Source organism: Periplaneta americana, chromosome 8 (genome assembly GCF_040183065.1).
Source record: "Periplaneta americana isolate PAMFEO1 chromosome 8, P.americana_PAMFEO1_priV1, whole genome shotgun sequence".
In the NCBI taxonomy this organism is placed as follows: domain Eukaryota; kingdom Metazoa; phylum Arthropoda; class Insecta; order Blattodea; family Blattidae; genus Periplaneta; species Periplaneta americana.
Genome location: NC_091124.1, coordinates 133284125 through 133305624, shown reverse-complemented (window position 1 = coordinate 133305624; position 21500 = coordinate 133284125). Strand labels below are relative to the sequence as shown.

The 21500-nt window shown below is 34.6% G+C and overlaps 2 protein-coding genes across 3 annotated transcripts in view; one reads left to right on the top strand and one right to left on the bottom strand.

Moving 5' to 3' along the window:
* Window positions 1–21500, top strand: part of LOC138705062 (cell growth regulator with RING finger domain protein 1-like) — a 417737-nt gene that overhangs the window by 51446 nt on the left and 344791 nt on the right. The window lies entirely within an intron of this gene.
* LOC138705063 (acylphosphatase-1-like) overlaps window positions 1–21500 on the bottom strand; it is a 54362-nt gene that overhangs the window by 15810 nt on the left and 17052 nt on the right. Inside the window, exons 2-4 of one of the 2 annotated variants that reach the window (XM_069833655.1) lie at window positions 12467–12483; window positions 12254–12363; window positions 5140–5432 (exon numbers count right to left, since the gene is read on the bottom strand). In XM_069833655.1, coding sequence (XP_069689756.1) covers window positions 5348–5432; window positions 12254–12363; window positions 12467–12483 — 212 coding nt within the window. In that variant the 3' untranslated portion in view covers window positions 5140–5347. The remainder of the gene's footprint in view (window positions 1–5139; window positions 5433–12253; window positions 12364–12466; window positions 12484–21500) is intronic. The other variant, XM_069833656.1, reaches the window with a different exon arrangement.

Sequence of the window (21500 nt, the reverse complement as noted above, 5' to 3'; positions counted from 1 at the left end):
AACGTCATCCTATAGTATTTGCAGATGATAGAAATTTCATAATTACTTACTTACTTACAAATGGCTTTTAAGGAACCCGAAGGTTCACTGCCGCCCTCACATAAGCCCGCCATCGGTCCCTATCCTGTGCAAGATTAATCCAGTCTCTATCATCATAATCCACCTCCCTCAAACCCATTTTAATATTATCCTCCCATCTACGTCTCGGCTTCCCTAAAGGTCTTTTTCCCTCTGGTCTCCCAACTAACACTCTATATGCACTTCTGGATTCGCCCATACGTGCTACATGCCCTGCCCATCTCAAACGTCTGGATTTCATGTTCCTAATTATGTCAGGTGAAGAATACAATGCGTGCAGTTCTGCGTTGTGTAACTTTCTCCATTCTCCTGTAACTTCATCCCGCTTAACACCAAATATTTTCCTAAGCACCTTATTCTCAAACACCCTTAACCTATGTTCCTCTCTCACAGTGAGAGTCCAAGTTTCACAACCATACAGAAGAATCGGTAATATAACTGTTTTATAAATTCTAACTTTCAGATTTTTGGACAGCAGACTGGATGATAAGAGCTTCTCAACCGAATAATAACAGGCATTTCCCATATTTATTCTGCGTTTAATCTCCTCCCAAGAGTTATTTATATTTGTTACTGTTCCTCCAAGATATTTGAATTTTTCCACATCTTCGAAGGATAAATCTCCAATTTTTATATTTCCATTTCGTACAATATTCTGGTCACGAGACATAATCATATACTTTGTCTTTTCGGGATTTACTTCCAAACCTATCTCTTTACTTGCTTCAAGTAAAATTTCCGTGTTTTCCCTAATCGTTTGTGTATTTTCTCCTAACATATTCACGTCATCCGCATAGACAAGAAGCTGATGTAACCCTTTCAATTCCAAACTCTGCCTGTTATCCTGAACTTTCCTAATGGCATATTCTAAAGCGAAGTTAAAAAGTACAGGTGATAGTGCATCTCCCTGCTTTAGCCCGCAGTGAATTGGAAAAGCATCAGATAGAAACTGACCTATAGACTCTGCTGTATGTTTCACTGAGACACATTTTAATTAATCGAACTAGTTTCTTGGGAATACCAAATTCAATAAGAATTTCATATAATACTTCCCTCTTAACAGAGTCATATGCCTTTTTGAAATCTATGAATAACTGATGTACTGTACCCTTATACTCCCATTTTTTCTCCATTATCTGTCGAATACAAAAAATCTGATCAATAGTCGATCTATTACGCCGAAAACCGCACTGATGATCCCCAATAATTTCATCTACGTACGGAGTTAATCTTCTCAAAAGAATATTGGACAAAATTTTGTACGTCAACAAAAGTGATATTCCTCGAAAGTTACCATAGTTGGATTTGTCCCCCTTTTTAAAAATAGGTACAATTATGGACTCCTTCCATTGTTCTGGTACAATTTCCTTTTCCCAAATTGCAAGTACAAGTTTATAAATTTCGCTATATAATGCACTTCCACCCTCTTGTATTAATTCTGCTGGAATTTGATCGATACCTGTAGACTTGTACTTTTTCAGATTTTCTATCGCAATTTGGACTTCTGAAAGCGTGGGTTCGGGTATAAATGGCTCAGCAGTTTGTATTTCAATTTCGTCCCGATCATTTCTATTTGGCCTATATACATTTAGTAGTTGCGCAAAATAGTTTTTCCATCTGTTTAGGATTGATGGAGAGTCTGCAAGCAAGTCACCATTCTCATCCTTGATCACGTTTACCCTTGGCTGATATCCGTTCTTAAATTCCTTTATACCCTTATATAAATCTCGAATGTTTTTATTCTTATTATTTGTTTCTACCTCATTCAGTTTTTCCTTCAAGTAACCTCTCAGAAGTTTCATAATTATACAGACAAAAATTTTGCCACTTTCAAATATAAAACAGAATTCTCCTTAAAACTGAGGAGCATTTTTTCAAAACTCGATAAATGCAAAATTTTAAAAATTTAGTTATACACAACACCAATATTATCTATATGAGCTTCATGATCCCATACAATCGTTTCACTCCAAAGACAATATTTGCCTTACTTATAAATAGGGAAAGTATGAAGGTTTTTTCAAAACTCGATAAATGCTCACGAATAGAGAAAGCAGAAGTCGATAAATGCAGTAAGTAAGGAAGAAGTAATTCCATTGTAATAATTTTATTCCTTACATTTCATTCAGGGCAGCCGAGTAACTCAGTTGGTAGAGGAACTGGCTATGGACTGGAAGGTCTGGGGTTCGATCCCAGGTGGTGACAGGATTTTTTCTCGTTGCCAAACTTTCAGAACGGCCCCGAGATTCACTCAGCCTCCTATAAAATTGAGTACTGGGTCTTTCCCGGGGGTAAAAGTCGGTCAGAGCGTGGTGCCGACCACACCACCTCATTCTAGTGCCGAGGTCATGGAAAGCATTGGGGCTCTACCTCCATGCCCCCCCCAAGTGCCTTCATGGCATGTTACGGGGATACCTTTACCTTTGCCTTTTACATTTCATTCAACTTCGCTCAGATGCTAATTAATTATTTCTACGAACTGGCGGAAAATGACTGTTGTTCTCACTGCATTTTTGACAAGTTTCAGTTTCATTCTTTGAGAGGTTTTCATTGTGAATGGTGGTGTTTTTCCTTTGTTAATAAACTGAGTTTTCATTATGAATATTTCATCGGAGGATTCTGATACTGATATACATGTTGAAGAATGTTTCTTAGGAAGAAAATCAAGATGCAAGGAGAGACAGTGAAAAAGAAATATCTGCGGAACTAAAGAGGAACCACAAATAAAATGTAGTCATAGACTTCAGAAATTAGCTACAAATACCAAAGGAAAGAAAAATTGTAAAGCTGCTGAGCTGTGCTATAATGACATTACCACATTTCATCATCATTTGGGATCTCTAAACAAAACTGACCAAGACAGATTTCTATTAGAGTTTATAAAAATTTCTACTCCTAAACACAGAATAGTAGCTACTGAAAATGCTAAGTGGAAGAAGACATTTTCAGTAAAATATACTATCAGAAAGAAGAATGGTACATTATTGCCTGTTTGTGCTGCAACTTTTTAAGTTGTTTCTGGTATGTCAAAGGACAGAATATCTTACCTCGCTAACAGATTTCATGAAATGGAGAAAGTGACAAAAGAAAGGCGTGGAGGGAATAGAGCAGGAGAAAAACATAAGAAACTCACCCTTGCCATTAAAAATGATATAAAAAGTTACAAATGTAGAGAAAGTAACCATGGTAGAGGAAAGTCTGAGAGGGGGTACGTAACTTCTCATCTTACAGTCAATAAAATGTGGAAATTTTTTTGTCCAAACCAGATTGCTTCAAGTTTAAATCTCTGCTCGTTGTCCAAATACAAACGAGTTTTCTACAAATGTTTCAACTTGTCATTTAAGACTCCCTCCCATACCGATACCTGCTTAACTTGCAAAATGAATCTACTGAAATACAGGATTTGGGGGGGGGGGGGAAAGAATGAATTAAGGACAAACCACAGATTACACAAAATTCGTGAGAGGCAATTTTACAAAATAATGAAAGATGATAATGCAGATATAATAAAAATTTGCTTCCACATGCAGCAAAATCAGCCGATACCAAAGCTATCTATTAGTGAAGTGTTTTATTCTAGGGAAATATGGCTATACAATCTATGCATCATGATACATTCAGAAAAGCAGAGGAAAGAGGACATTGCTTTTTAACGTGGTTGGAAACAGAGTCCACAAGAGGGTGTAATCAAGTTGCTTCAGCTTTGTTGGACTGTATGTGTGACCTGGAAAATAAAATGAAAAATGAAGGGACCAGTACAATTCATCTGTTCTCAGACTCCTGTAGTAGCCAGAATAAAAACAGTGTCATGATGGCTATACTAACTGCATTCTTGGAAAGAAGCAAGAAATTGAGCAATATTGTACACTTCTTTCCTGCCCAGGGACATAGTTATATGGCTCCGGACAGAGTGTTTGGCAGGATAGAAAAGAGTTACAGGCGGCAGGAGACCATCACCTCACCCAAGGAATATTACGACTTATTAGAGGAACATGGGACTTTGAAAGTTGTAAACAAAGACTGGAAAATCAGAAAGCTCAAGGAAAGCTCAAAGAAAGTACTACGGTCAAAACTGCCATTTAAGATGAATAGTCAACGTGTAATTACATATAAAAAGAACCTGGATAAAGTTGAAATATCAGTAACAAGCACTTACTTTGGAGATCCAGTTCAAGTTGAAGTTTTGAAAAACAAATCTTACCATCAGATGATGTTAAATTAAACATTTCTGCCAAAGAAAAGTTCAGTGAGCAAAGAGAAGAAAAATGATGTTGAAGCTTCACTCAAGTACTTCGAAATAACTGAAGATGCAAGGTATTTCTACAAAGATGCGCTAGAAAGCAACTGAAAGTGAGAAAAAAAAATGTTCAAATAAATTTAGATTAGGTAAAAAAATTGTTATGCAGTTTAGCAACTTCAGGTTACAAATTGTTTAGTTTAATATATGCATTATTGTGTATCTAAAATAAATTATGTACCCGAAAGGAAAAAAAGGTTAAATTAAATTTAGATTACATAAAAAATGTTATTCAGTTTACTTGTTTATGTAATATATTGTTTAGTTTAATGTATCCATTATTATGCATCTAAAATAAGTAATGTTAAAGTGTATGTCAAAAATCAATAAATACTGGAATTTATGCAAAAAAAAAAAACATAGAAATACACAAAAGAAACAGGATTATATGAACATCTTCCACTCACTACTTATCATTTATCAACTTTTGAAAAAACCGTCCTAAAATTGACATCTGATTTCAAACAGTAAACAATAGATTTTAATAATCTTAATTACGCCATCTTTTTCATTTATTCATTGAATTACATGTGCTGAAATACATATATTTCAAAGTAAATAATTCTTGTCAAAAAACAAAAAACGCATTTTCGGAAAAAACATGTTTTTGCATATATCGAGTTTTGAAAAAACGCTCCTCAATTTATGACCGTTTCAAAACCAATAAACTAGCACCAAACTTTAATAAAACTAGCATAATTCAATTTAAAATTACTTAAAATTTAAACTTACAAACATAAGACATACTTATCGACAATATATACCCTTGCAGTAGTTGAGTGGTCAGACCTCTGACCTGTCATGCAGGTGGCCCGGGTTCGAGTCCCGGTCAGGTCTGGGATTTTTCATTGAAAAATCCATAGTGACACTTGTGATGGGCAAGGTTGCAGTTGGGGTTTTCCCCGGGGTTCCCCCGTTTTTTCTCCATATTAGGCATTTCCATTATTACGTCACCATTTCTTCATTTCGTTATCATTCCATAGCATTCCCCAGTTGTCGACTGGCAACACACGGAGGGGGCTGGCCTAGGGACGAGGTGGGGTTGCCTGCTCGACACCTGGGTATGCACAGAACCTTAGTGTAGTCAGCCGGTGTGGGTTTCGGAATGCGCCTAGCTTTAGAGTTAGCACAATAGACCATAACAGGCTGCTGGATCATAGTACCCCTCTCCCGTAAATTCAATTCAATTGAAATATCAACAATATACACTGCTGGAAACATCAATAACCAAATTTCTTGGTTTGCATATTAACAATACAGTATACTCTTGTTAATCTAGTTACATCTCTTGTACAGAGGGGTGCAACACACATATGAGGAATTGCTGGACAGCACTGTAATGGAGTTCCTGTATGATTTTGCACTAAACAAACGGATAAAATATGGTTTCAACAAGATGGAGCCACGGCACATTATGCTCTAATTGTTTTTGCCAAAAACTAAATGAGATGTTCAGTGTGCACTGGGTGGGACAAGGTGGAACTCAGTAATGGACTCCACAGTCACCAGATCTCACACCTCTTGATTTCTTTCTATGGGGATTGTGAAACAACACGGTTTTCAGACAGAGCCTACATCTATAATGACAAAGGATCACCCATGTTACCCAGCACAACCCACCTGCAACACTTTTAAGTGTGACAGAAGACTATCAGGATCGAGTGAGGCACTGTCTTCAAGTAAATGGAGCACATTTTGAACATCTGTGGTATTGAACATACTGTATATTATTGTATTTCCAATTAAAGTAATGTTCCCCATTTGTCAAGTGACTTCTGTGTAACATGGTACAACTGTCTCAGTGAGATCAAGAAGGCAGTAACGTCACTCTCTCATAATTGAATGAAATTGAATTATCAATTTAATTAAAGCTGCAAACAATTTTCTGTTAGTTTCGAAGGGATTGTTTCAATAATAACTAAAAAAATGTTATTTTTATTATTGTTTAAGTTTCTTTATGTGCGAAATATGAGTGAAATTGCTTGTTTTCTTTTTAAAGAAATATTCACAGAAATTAAGCAATTTTATATCACCGAAATCAGGTAAAATAATCACCATGAAATCACACCCATGGATATTATATATGGTGATACAATCATGATCTTATTATTTTCTGTGGTTTTGCGGATAAAACACAGTTCAAGAGGATTTCCAATAGTCTCTCAATGCACACCACCACTGCCACTGCCACCGCCACCACTATCATTGTTGTGGTAGGCATAAACCTATTTACATTTCAGTTCTCTTCAGAGAAAAATGTTTGCCTATCTAAGGACTAGATCAAAGTAAATAGGGGAAAATTATGTTTCAATGTATAAACGAAGAATACAGAATATGTCTATGTATATATATATATATATATATATATATATATATATATATATATATATATATATACATATACAGTATACAGTACTGGCAAGGTCTGTTAGTCCGTGGACAGTTGGTCACTACAGCTCTCAAAGATCCTTCACAACAGCCTAGAGAAAGTGAAACAACAAAGAAAGTGTTTAAATTGCTTAGTAAATGGAAAAGTAAACAATTATTTTATTAGCTGAAGTGTTCACTCCAGGGAAAATAAAAATGCTTGTTAAAGCGAAAAGAAACAAAGACTGAAAAATAAGACATAATCTCTGCATCATGCTCAGCAAGCAATTAATGATAAGCTATATAATTATTTGAGATCATAGGTGGGAATTTCTCTACCAAGTGGTGCTACCTATACTCTGCAATACTGGAAGAAAATTGCCTTTTTTTTCTCCTGCTATTCTTACCTCTATACTGAAAATTTTAAAACAGCAGGGACTATTTTTGAGTGAAATGGATAAGTTGTCTGTGTTACTATTTGATTCCATTCGTTAGCATAATGAGGATGATTCCATATTGGGGGCTCATAGAAATGCTGAAAAAGTAATGATCTGAGAACTGACAGGTGAGTGGAAGCAGTCCATCTATTATGATTTAGATAAAACATGAACAGAAAGCTACTGTTTTTAATTATATAAGAAATTGAAGCCGTAGGTTTCAGAGTCGTTGCAATTGTTTCTGATCTGAAATTGAACAGATTATTAAATCCGATTCCTCTAAGTTGCAGCTATTCCCGAAATAGCATTGGGGTTACAATACTGTACCTACAAGAGAATGTTAGGCAAAGAGTTACATCTGTCATGGAACTTTTTTCATATCAGTAGCTTTGATTAAATTTATGGTACTGAAAGTGAACAGGTTCATAAATTTTTATCAACTCACAAATAACTTCACCGGTGTAATGAACTCAGGAATTCCAAAAGATCCTGCACATAATGAACTAACATGTGCCTTCGATATTAACCACATGGAACAGGTAGAACAGATAAAATAGAGAAAATAATACTGTAAAAGAACTGACAGTCACATATAAACATACCTTTCTATCTTTTCACAATGTCTTCCTGACCTCAATTAAGAGCTTGAAAAGGTTACACAGCAATTTAAAAGAAAAAGGCACTGATTATAATATAATGGGTAGAAAACAAAATCAGAACGTCTGAAATACGTATTTTCTCAAATTTGTGGGATCGGACATTTTCATATAATGCTCTTCCCATCAAAGTGAAACATTCGTTGCTCCAATGTTGCCTGTCTCACCCTACAAGTGCCTCATAGAAGATTCAGGTGGAATAATAATAACAAAAATAAGTTTTTAAGGATCTATGGACATTTTCCATGAAAGTGTAAACGAAATCCCTGAGGAAATAAACTCAATAGAGGTAGACATTGATGAAAAAAATAGCACAAGGTAATAAAAAGGGAAGCACTAGTGGCACTGTTATGTTGCTGGTTATGCTAGAAAAAGTAAAAACAAAAGTTCTGTTTCGAATACTAATTCCAGTCAACAATGTTCAGGATGGATGGAGGTCATTTAAAAAAAATCAATCAATTAGAAAAAATAATGTATAAGCTGTTTAATTGGAACTCTGAAGATCTGGAATTATTGAAATTATTTAGTAAAGCACGGACATTTCTTATAATCCATTATCTAAATAGAAACAGGACATCAGAAGAAGAAACCATATTAAGCACGTCATCCTGTCTCCACACTCCAGGTGCATGGGGTTAACAGTCTCTACAGTAATCAACAACAGGTAAGTTTAAGATCTCATTCATACTTAAGAATATTGCTTGGTTTATTTACGATTAACTTACTATATTATAACATTTATGTATTGTACTGTATATTATTTCAGGCAATCCATTGGATCAGAAGGGGACTTCATAAGAACCATTCTACCAGTAGACTTCATAGAAAAATTTGTAATGATTATTACACTTTTACTACGTCATACTACTTTTGACAAATAAAACGGTATGAAAGGACGTCTTTCAACCTATCATGGCTGCTTATCGCATAATTTTATCGCGTCCCTAGCATTTGTTTAATTTTATCGCGTTCCTAGCATTTGTTTATTTTTATCACCACCCTAGCATTTGTTTCTTTGTTTGCCAACATTACAAACTTCACTGGTCTGGACGTCAAAAAAAAAAACAGAAAATTACAAACCACTCCAGTCGATGCACAGCACTTTCAAATATGACTCGCATTGGCATTCAAGAACAAGAATTAATAAAGATCATTGGTCATAGCTATGCATCTTCCCTGAAATCCTGAATAAGTTGAGGAATACACCATGTACATCAACGAGTTCCTCTTCTTTTACGCACACATCTATATAACATCAACTGAACCACCAACCACTAAAACATTCAAATTTGAAAATTGTACTTTCAATAACTGTTCCTTTTAAAATTATTAATGTTTATTTTTTATTTCATCATTGTTAATTAAAACTTTTCTTGTTTATTTCATCATCCCTAATTAAAACTTTTTTAACACTTGTTTATATTATTTAGGTTATGTTATAGCTTCTGCTATATGATATTATGAATAGTCACGTATCAGAGATTGTTCAATACTAAGATTTATTGAGAATCATCTGTCAAGTGACGTTGATTACTGGGATCCGGATAATTGAAGTGGAATGCAACTGTTTTAATAAAAATGAAACTGAATCAACAAAGCCTTCTTGACTAGTAACCGTCCACAGAGTTCAATGGAGATTCCATAGTTGGCACAACTGATAACAAGAAAACAGCTAAACATAACACAATACTGCCATCTAGCATAATATTTGTAATTTAGAGATGGTACAGTAATGTATTTGAAGACAGTTGTATTTTCGTAAGTCCATTAATATTTTATTGTATTGGAGTACTTTGTTACTTCTAATCTTCATATACTTTCTTCTAATCGTGTAATAGTCCATTAAATCCCACTGGAGTTTTGATTTTCTCTAGATAAATCAAAACCTCTAGTGAGATTACTGTTGATAAAATTTCATTAGTAAAAAGTAATTTGTTAGATATATGTGTATGCAATGCTTGGATAAAAGTGAGTACATTTTTACAACTGTACATGATGAAAAATTAGGACTATTTTTCTTTAATGAAGGACATCTGAAAGTTAGAATTTATAAAACAGTTATGTTAATGATTGTTCTGTATGGTTGTGAAACTTGGATTCTCACTTTGAAAGAGGAACAGATATTAAGGGTGTTTGAGAATAAGGTTCTTAGGAAAATATTAGGGGTTAAAAGGGATGAAGTTACATGAGAATGGAGAAAGTTACACAACGCAGAACTGCAAGCATTGTATTCTTCACCTGACATAATTAGGAACATTAAATCCAGACGTTTGAGATGGGCAGGGCTTGTGCATGTGTGGGCGAATCAGAAATGCATATAGAGTGTTAGGTGAGAGGCCGGAGGGAAAAAAGACCTTTGGGAAGGCCGAAACATAGATGAGATGATAATTTTAAAATGGTTTTAAGGGAGGTGGGATATGATGATAGAGACTGGATTAATCTTGCACAGGATAGGGACCGATGACGGGCTTATGTGAGGGCGGCAATGAACCTGCGGGTTCCTTAAAAGCAATTTGTAAGTAAGTAAGAAGGACATTTTAGTAGTATTGAGACATGATTATCTAAGAAGATGTGTATTAGGAAAAGAAGAAGTAGAAAAGAAAACTAAAACAAGAATGTACAAAACAGTAATAGAACCAATCTTTACGTATGGCAGTGAAAGTTGAACGATGGCTAATAGTGATACAAGTATGATAATGCAATGCAAATGAAAAGTTTGAGAAGAATTGTAAAGAAAACACAAAGAGATAGAGAAAGAAATGAAAGGATAAGAGAAGATTTAAGAATACAATCAATCCAAAAGACAATAGAAGATAAACAGCTGTCATGGTTTGGACACGTTAAAAGGATGGATGTAGATAGGAAAGTACGCCAGTTCATGGAAGCAAGACCCATAGGAAGAAATCCAGTAGGAAGACCAAGGACAACATGGGAAGAAGAAATAAAACGAATAGCACCTAAGAGAGGAAAGACATGGAGCCAGTTAAATAGACTGACAGAAGATAGAGTACAATATAGTAGATGAATCAGAGGAAATCCCCTAACACTATGATAGTGGTATACTGTACTAGGGAAGTTGAAGAAGAAAAAGAAGAGATATGATTATTAATATTTCCTTTTTTTTTTTAGTTTTCTTTCTAAATCGTTATTTTTTAAACAATTTTTATGCATACTTGTACTGCCTTAATGTCTAAATGGTCATTGCACACAAATGATGAAAACTTACTCCATCTTATTATTACGATGTACCGAAGTACATATGATATTTCCATGCAGAAATTTTGCGTCATCATATGATGAAGGATGGGTGCAACGGAGAAAAATTCTCTCCAGCAGCAGGATTTGAACCCAGGTTTTCAGCTCTATGTGCTGATGCTCTATCCACTAAGCCACACTGGATTTCCATTCCAATGCCGGATTGAATCCTGGTGGCCAACCCTCATGCACTGCGTCACAGATGTGTGACAGCGGCACAATGTCCAACACATTAATGTGCAGAGGTGCACTCATTACGAGTGACTAAGTGGCCGGCATCCGACGGAATGAGCACTGTCTTAAATCACTAAGTGATTATTTTCGCATATCATATTATTACGATGTACCGAAGTACATATAATAATATTTCCATGCAGAAACTCTGCATCATATGATGAAGAATGGGTGGAACAGAGAAAATTTTTCTCTGACACCGGGATTTGAACCCGGGTTTTCAGCTCTACGTGCTGACGCTCTATCCACTAAGCCACACCAGATTCCCATTCTGACACCAGATTGAATCCTCTCAGTAATTAAATTAGACAGAAATACAAAGGTTAGAGATACAAAAGCAAGTACAATGAAGTAGTCATAACAGTTCTTTTCAGGTACTGCCATAAGAATTTGGAATGTAAACTATCATTAATTTTAAAAAATGTTGGGAGAAGTGAAGTGAGAGTTCGACTTCTAAATCTCCACCTCTCCTGTGTATATGTGCCCCTAACAAGAATAAATATCGATGTTTAAATCACTTGGTTATTGCTAGACAGCACAAACTGAGGGTTAGCAATTGAAAGTATGATATGGTGTTCCCAAGGTGAAGTCACAGATTTACAACCACCTGATTGTTTAAAAAGCAGTGGTCAGCAAAGATTATGTCATATAAAATGTAGCCCACAACACAGCAAAGGTAAAGGTAAGAGGGGGAGGATATCTAACTGCTCAACATTGAATGAACACGTGATAGCTAAGGGAAGGGAGGTCATTCCATATCCCTCTGCCCTACTTGGATATTAAGAGGTTGACTCAAGTCAAGAAATGCCAGCCACTGGTTTATGATGGGACTTTTGAGAGCAGTAGTGACAGACTATCCACGGTCCTTGCAGCACCGATGTATCTGCCTGTGTGTGCGTTATGTATGTATGAAAAAAACTGACACTTACATTTCTTCCACTTTAACAGGTTCGCCTTCCAGCAAGCCAAGCACCGTACCTCTGTGTGTGTTCATACACCATCCTCGTAAACCTAGTTGTCTACCCCGTTCCACAGTATTCTGCAATAGCAATCAGAAAATCCAATAGAATAAATTAATAATTTTGGAAAATGACATGGTTCAAGAGGGGCATATGTAATGAGTTAATAAGTTTCATACAAACCTTTCTAAAGAAGACACCTGAAAAGAAAAAATTATGAATTAAAATGTGTTAATTATTTTTAACTGTGTAAGTTATCTATCTACTGATTAATGGCTCAGTAACAGCCCACATTACAAGTAATAGATTGATCAGCCCAATGAACTTTCAAGAGAACCACTTTTATCAAGTTCGCTATGTTGCCATCTGGCGACTACAAAAAAGTCACGTTATAACCCTTATGGGATTGCATGAAGCAACTGTACTTTCTTCTAACAGTCACTAAGAAAAAATGTATTTTTAACAGTGGAGGCTCTGGTGATTGTTCTCCTTTTATGTTGCCATTTCATAACATGGAAAAAAAATCTCTCTCTCTCTCCCTCCCTCTCTCTCCCCCTCCCTCCCCCCTCTCTCTCTCTGTGCCAACCTTCCCGTATTTTCTCCCATTTTTAACAGTCTCCTGACTCCCGTATTTTTCTTCTCTTCGGTCATTTTTCCTCCCTTATTTAAGCATAAAATAAAAAATCTTTATTCTAAACATTTGATTTTATGACGATAATATATATGTATGATGAATTTTGTTGTTTAAGGTATACATTAAAATGTGCAGTCTTTACAGAAGGTAATGCTTGCCAGAAATGGGTTTTAGTGTTCACGTGTTTAAAATCAAACCATGTTAATGTTATAAAATTGGAAAAATTGGCATACCAAGTAGTAATGCTCATACAAAGAGGATGTTTTATCTCATGAACAGTAATTGGAAAGATAATCGAAACAGCAGCACTACACATCTAGTTAAATCAGAACTGCAAACTGCAGTCGACTTTAACTATTATGTGATACAAAATCTGTCTGAAAAACGTTCAATTTAATTTCAGCTGTCGAAGTCCAGAATAAAGTTGTTTTTAGTAACTTAACAGAATAATTTGTCAATTTTCTATGTGAAATTTTGTCGATTCCTTAGTCACCCTTATTTTCTTCAAAAAAAAGTTGGAAACCCTAGTTAAATGCAAAAAATCTGATCAATAGTCGATCTATTACACCTAAAACCACATTGATGATCCCCAATAATTTCATCTACAAATGGAGTTAATCTTCTCTTTTCCTCCTTCTTAAAGATAGGTACAATTATGGGCTCCTTTCTCGTACAATTTCCTTTTCCCAAATAGCAAGTACAAGCTTAGTAGTTTCTCTATCATGTTTTGAAATTTTCAAATACAGTAAAACCCTGATAAGATGCTGTTCAAGGGACTGTGTGTAAACTGTGTATTAACAGGGACTGCGTATTAGGCGGGTATACTAATTTTGACTTATTTACAGTATCTACTAGCATTTTTCTGTATTGAAATACATGATTCATGAAAGGTATTGTAGTATTACTCCATTATGTAATTACTGTACTGTACGTCAAAGACATTTACAATATGTACTGTATTTAATTCCTTCGAAAAAAAAACATTTATAGTTGTTTGCTGTGTGTGTGTTCTCCAAGTCCTCATGTTTGCCACATTTCACTTTCCTGCGCTTACATTCTCCCGATGTTGCAGTTGTAGTGATTTGAGTCACGATTTTTTATTATCGTTCTTAATATCGATGATTGCGATTCCTAATGAATCAGGGAGTTGTTTCTGAGTAAGAGTACTGTTCTCATCATACTTTCGTAAGATTTCCAATTTTTCCGATACAGATAGGGCTTTTTGTTTAACACTCATTGTAGTGACATTCACAGACACTTCAATACATTAAAGGACAACAAACTGCCTAGCAAAAATTTCCAGAATTTTATTATGGCCAAGTGAGGAATGTTGTTTGAGAGAGAGGGTTAGCAAGAGGGTGAGGTATTGCAACTGTATGTAGGCTTTAACCACGCAGGTAAGGAGTCGAATAAGAGAGCATAACAAGAGGGTGGGGTATACTAAGGTATGAAGTATGAAGGTTTAAATGTGCAGGTAAAGGGTCCAATACCAATACTTTTCAGGTTAATGGCACCAGTGAGTTCAATGACCAAGATGTTTCATTGCTGTTACAGTACACTGCTGAAAATTACATCGAAAATATTTTACAAAAACAGCGTATTATGCGGGGCTTGAGTGCAAACAGGGTATTTTATAAAGGCATTATATATGAAATGTGCAGGGACCAGAAAAAAAAGTGTATTACACAGCGGGCGCATCTTATCAAGGTTTTACTGTACTTCCATACACTTGAGAAACTGAAGACTTATTTTTGAATAAACAGATCTACTTGATATAAGTTCATTCTTATCTTTCAGAGAATATATGAGTCGCCCATTCCCAAAAACCATTAAGTTCAACAAAACTCAATATTGAGTTTTATACATCATCTGATAGATGGCACTGTCTTAAACCTTTTAAATCACATTTACAGGTACTATAAACGTTATTTCCTATTCAAATTCATGGCTGAATGTTGGCTACACTTCCAGAGCCCATTAAGTCCTCGAATGTTACAAGTCCATAAAACGATATGTCCATAACAGCATACAGGAGCTAAGCTTGCTAGTAGAAAAAAATGTATTATAGAAGATACACTTTCAAACAATGTTTATGTTCACACTTTCCTGAATTAATAATTTCTGCTAAATCTATACCAATAATAAATCTGTAACAGATATTTTTCTGGTAATTTTCCCTTTTCTAAAAATAATTGGTGCTAACATGTATAATTAACCATCCTGAGACCAAAAATCGCATTTTTGACATTTTTATTTGTATGTTTGTCTGTCTGGATGTTTGTTATCTTTTCATGCAATAATAGCTGAACCGATTTCATGGAAATTGAAATATAAATTAAGTTCGTTCTAACTTAGATTTTAAGCTATATATGATTAAAACAGACTCTTATGCACAGAAAACTTGAAACTAATGATGAATGAGCGATATGTAGTTAAATTTAATGCTATTAGAAGGTAATAAAATTTTATGTCTGATTTGTGTTGCATTTAAGAATCAATGAGTCAGGGATGGAATAATTTTACAAATATATTGTACACGCGACACATACATATTAAGTATTTATTATTCAGTAAGATAACAGTACATATTTTTATTACTTCGCTGCACTTATTAGAAATAAATATTGACTTAAATCTAAATACAGTTTTGTAATTACTTAGTGAATAATAGCTTTTTGTATATTTTAAGTCGTTTGCCCCTAAATCATCTTGAAAGTTGTACTTAAAACAACTATGAATTTAACTGTTATTATCATGCAATACTTTCTGAAGTTGTTCAGTCAATTCTACTTCTAAGATTGATATTATATTAGACCCAATACACAATTGGTCAGCATCTGGAAAGAAATATACTTGTAAGAACTGAAGGCTCGTACTCTCAGCTGGAAGAAGATTTCCAATTAAATGATTAGTCTATGCTTGAACTTCAGCCTAAATTATTGACTTTATGTAGGCTATTTCTTTTGCATCAAATAATGCTACTTGAAATAAGGTGTTGTACTGTTTTATATTGTTTAAAAAGTGTGTTGATAATGGATGTACTCCAATAAGTAAGGTTTCAATTGGTTCTGGGAGTTCTTGAATCACAGGATGAACAACTTTTACAACAGTGCAAATAATCTGTTTGGCTCGTTACCCAATTTTATGCATTGAATTTATTGCATAGTTTAACAATTTTACTCATTTTAATACAATTCAAATGAGCATAGTTAATATTTGGATTATAAAATAATGAAATGCTAAGCTAACATAATATTACTGCATACTAAATCAATAAACTCTCATTGTTCGTTAATTCTCTGAGATGAAAATGAATGTGGTACATAAATATTATTTTAAGAAACACAGGAAACGAATATAGGTAAATTATGAGTGCAGGAACACTATTTCGTGACACTTCGTAAAATAACTCGGCTCCAGCAAACTCAACGATAAAATACTGATTTTTACTCCATAGGCCTAAGTGCTGTATTTTTGGTACCGGGAAAATACTCATCTTTACAACAAAATTCTTAAAAATACTATTATGTTCTGTAGACAAAAAGAAACTGAAGTGTGTAAAATTAGAGTATTTTATGTGGACCAAATAAAGTTTAAATAATCAAGTAATATAATATTGCGACAGGATAGCAAGTTTTCTCTGTGTAAGAATCTATTTTAATCTTACCTGTCCTTGATTCACTCAGGAGTTACCATAATAGCATATAGCATTATGTCCATCTAGAGAGCACACTTTCAAATGGTGAAATAATAATTATACAAATTGGTTAAATAGTTTCTGAAATTAGGTAGGTACGGTAGTTCATACAAACACACAAACATTCTCTACATGTTAACCGCAGCATTTTTATATCGGTTTTGTTGAAACTTTTGCTGCAGTTGCGACCAGTGTTGCCACCTAAGTATGCCAATGATACTTTTGTTTGGATATATTTTAATGTTAGATGTGATGAAAATAAATTATTTGTAACAGTTACTAAATGTACAACACAGTCTGAGTATATTTACTGACGAAATAATTCTTTTTTTTTTTCTATTTTCCGTAGCGTAGTTTCAACAGGAGGGTTGCCAATATTGATTACGTGTATATGCTGTTGGTTATCATCAGGGAACGGATTTATATGGACTAAAAATATATGAAATATGTAAATATATATGTAGTTATTTTTACCAAAATATGGAATTAAATATGGATTTTTACCAAAATATGGAATTAAATATGGACTTAAAATTATAAAAAAATGACTATGTACGTTAAATATTGGTACATTTTAATCAAACTAAACAAAAAATATAATGGACGTACCTTATCTTCCAATGTAGTTTCAACAAAACACAATTTTTATTGTCTGTTACCATAACAATAGGTTACAAACATTTCTTTCAAGTGCTGAAAAGTGAATCTTCTTCTATTGTCTCTGAGGATAGATTTATACTGACTAAAAGAGCGTTCGACGTCACAAGAAGTAACTGGTACATAATTCAATTTCACAATGTCTGCTGGGGATAAGTCCAAGTTAATCTTCACTGTTGATTCACCACTCATCACAGCAACAACCTTTTGTAGTTCTTCATATCCAGGGTTTTTTGAAAGTACAGTGTCCACCTTAGCTCTTACTGCATCTGCAACTTTACCTCTACCACGATTCAGTTGTTCCACAGTACTATTTATAATTTCAAAACTTTCAGATAGTGAAAGGTGCCTATTTTGGAGACTTTTGAGCGTTTTTATGATGCATGAAAATGTATGCTGAATGTGAGCTAAGTCATTCTTCACACTTATGTCACAGGTAACTGTTTTCGCAGTATCAATTGAGACTGCATCTTCAGAGTCCAATGCAAGGAGAACATTGTTAATAGAGTCTATATGTTCGGCATAATATTCAACTGCTTCTAGCCATGTACCCCATCTAGTTAAAATTGGCTTTGGTGGCAATGGAATTTCAGGGTACATTTCTTTCAACACGTTAACTCTACTGGGAGCTTTGAGAAATACTTTTTTCACTGATGAAATCAACAAATCTACTTTAGGGAAATTGTCTCTGACCACTTCTGCCACACGATGAAATGCATGCGCCACACAAGTAAAATGAGTCAATTTAGGATATACAACAGATAATGCTTGTCCAGCTTTGACCATATAAGGGGCAGCATCGCTAATAAAGAATAACACATTATCGTACATAATACCCTTTGGCCACAGGATACCCATAGCTTCGTTGAACAGTTTAACTATAGTTTTGTTATTGCACTTTTCTAGAACATCACAATGTAAAAGAATTCGTTCAGAATATTGTTCACTTAACAAACCGATAACTACATTACCAACAAGTCTACCTTCTTTGTCGGGAGTCTCATCAATGGAAACCCAAATTGAACTATCTTTAATTTCATCTCTTATCTTCTGTATTGTCTCATCGTAGATGGATGGAGCATACGTCTTCCTAAGTGTTGACTCATCCGGGATTGTATGTTGAGTATATTTTTCAAGGAATTCCCTGAAGACCTTATTCTTTAGTTTGTAGAGAGGAATATCAGCAGAGATGAGAGAACGGCACAGGTCGATGTTAAACTCAGATCTTACATTCGATGTTGTTGGTTGTGTTAAAAACAATTGTCTCTGCTTGGAATTTAGTTGTTTGTTGGCCTGATGTTTACTAGTTGTAATGTGTTGTTGCACCAGGAACTTTTGTGTAGATGATACTGCACACTGACACAAATTACAAAATAATATTTTATTGTCAGTTGATAAACCATCTTCTTTAAATTCTGAAATGTAACTTGTTAGTTTTGATTTTAAATTGACTGAATGACGTACTTTTGGCATATTTACCGTCTTTATAGTATGATTTACAAAACTGAACCTATGTGTACTCTGACTGGCATTTAACTGTTGAGCTGCACAACTGAAGTCTGTTAAAAATTTTAAATTAAATTAATACAGTTTTGTAACTTACTTTCCCATTGTTGATAGGACTGCTAATTTTCAAATAACTCTGATGTTAAAGGGATTACTGAACATGTGTTTAAATCTCTATTGTTGAAATGTATTTTTAAAAGTTAATGGAATTTTGTTTTGTTTTATTGTTAAACCTAATATAATATGGACTGTTTTATATGAAATATGGAAAATATATGGAAATTAACGAAAATATGTACTAAACTCTAAAATATGGAAAAATATGGAAAATAAAAGTAGGATTTTTCAACCCTACACATTGTGAAACATAAAGATAATGCAAAATATAAATTATATTAGCTTTATAAGTAAATATGTATTTACATATAAATCCTTTCCCTGGTTATCATTTAAGCATATAGGTGTTATTAAAAGCTTTATAGTAAAAATAGCAGTGGCGTATACTGGTTAAAGGGTTTGGGCTACCGCTGACCCTATTATTACACAAAATATATCTAACAATTACTTTAATTTTAATTACTAAACTACTAATACAAAATTATTACATTATGTTATATTATAAACTTTTTCTTTTGTAATTTCCTTGGGCTACCGCCGGTAGCCCCGGTAGCCCGCAAAATACGCCCCTGAAAAATAGTGCCAATTTCTGAATACTAGTTAGGACAGAAAGGCAAATAATAGATAATTAAGCTATCGCATGAGTTTTATAATAATGCGAACATAACCACAAAATGTATATTGAGAAGTCAACACAGAGCTGAAAACCTGCAGAAAGACTGTGGCTGCAAAAGTAGCGCCTTGTGTGTGAACAGACTCGCAACCTCCAATTGCAACTTTTGCAGCACTCGGGTTGCGCAGCACAAAAAGTAGCGTGCAGCACGCTACTTTTGGCTTACGTGTGAACACGACACGCAACTTTTGCAGCTGCAGTACAAAAGTTGTGCAGCAAAAGTAGCGATGTGTGACCGTACCTTAAGTTCATTAGAAGTTCATATTAAAACTTTTCAAATTTATTTCCAATGAAGAATACCAGACATTTTGGAAGTTATTTACTCCCATAATAATGAAACTTACCCCTCTGAATAGTTTTCTTTATGCTAAATACTTTCTATTGAACCTATACACCTTCAGTTCTTAAGTTTCAACGCGAAAACGCAAGTAACAATGTCAGGACAATCAATCTGTTTTTCATGTGAGAGTGAAACAGTAGTTACTTCAGGTCATGCGGATTGTAGGTGAGAGTTAAGAAAATATCAGGTTTGCCATGCTTTCCAATAATAGACATAGCTTCTTGGTATAGCTGCTGCATGTTTCGTGAACTACCTTGAAATGTAGAGGGTAGAATCATTTTATCCTGCTAAGAGATCTTGCTAAAGTGATCGGGACACAACAACATTTTGTAGGCCTCTTATTTTATCAGTAAGTAATATCTTTTGGTCTTTCCTTAGGCATTATAATTTTTGCGCTTCCTCCAGATAATACTGAAGAGAATCACACATATAAATATCTATATCAATTACTTACAAATGGCTTTTAAGGAACCCAGAGATTCATTACCGCCCTCACATAAGCCCACTATCGGTCCTTATTCTGAGCAAGATTAATCCAGTCTCTACCATCATATCCCACCTCTCTCAAATCCATTTTAATATTATCCTCCCATCTGCATCTGTCTCCCTCAAGGTCTTTTCCCTTCAGGTCTTCCAACTAACACTCTATATCCATTTATAGATTAACCCATATGTGTTAGATGCTCTGCCATCTCAAACGTCTGGATTTAATGTTCCTAATTATGTTAGGTGAAGAATAAAATGCGTGTAGTTCTGCTTTGTGTAACATTCTCCATTCTCCTATAACTTCATCCCTCTTGGCTTCAAATATTTTCCTAAGCATCTTATTTTCGAACACCCTTAATCTCTCTTCCTCTCTCAAAGTGAGAGTCCAAGTTTTACAACCATAAAGAACAACCAGTAGTGTAACTGTTTTTTAATTCTAACTTTCAGCTTTAAATATCTACACCACACTGCCATTAAATCTATGGAAAAGACCCATACCACTTGATTAATAACTAGCTATAAAAATATTTAATTTTTAATAACAACATTGTTATCTCATGTAAGTTTTGTATAGACTACTATATAGCTGTCACTCAGTAAATATTATAGAATGAAGATCTAACTTCAGATATTCTCTATGCCTACTTATATAACCCCAAAAGCCATCAGTGTGGCTCAGTCGGTTAAGGCATTGGCCTGCCGGTCTGAAGTTGCACTCAGGCGAGGATTCAATGCCTGCTTGGGCTGATTACCTGGTTGGGTTTTTTCCGAGGTTTTCCTCAACTGTAAGGTGAATGCCATGTAACCTATGGCAAATCCTCGGCCCCATCTCGCCAAATACTATCTCGCTATCACAAATCTTGATGCTAAATAACCTAATAGTTGATACAGCGTCGTTAAATAACCAGCTATAACCCCAAAAGGTTTCACTTTCATATCGTCAATAAAGCATTAAACTGTATAATTAGTGACAAATACTCACATCATAGCATTCACTATAATAATATTTAATTTTTAATGATAATAATGTCATCAAACATCCTTAAGTTTTGTAGTTCTTAATATCCAATACACAGACAGCTGTACTAAGAAAATAACACACCAGAG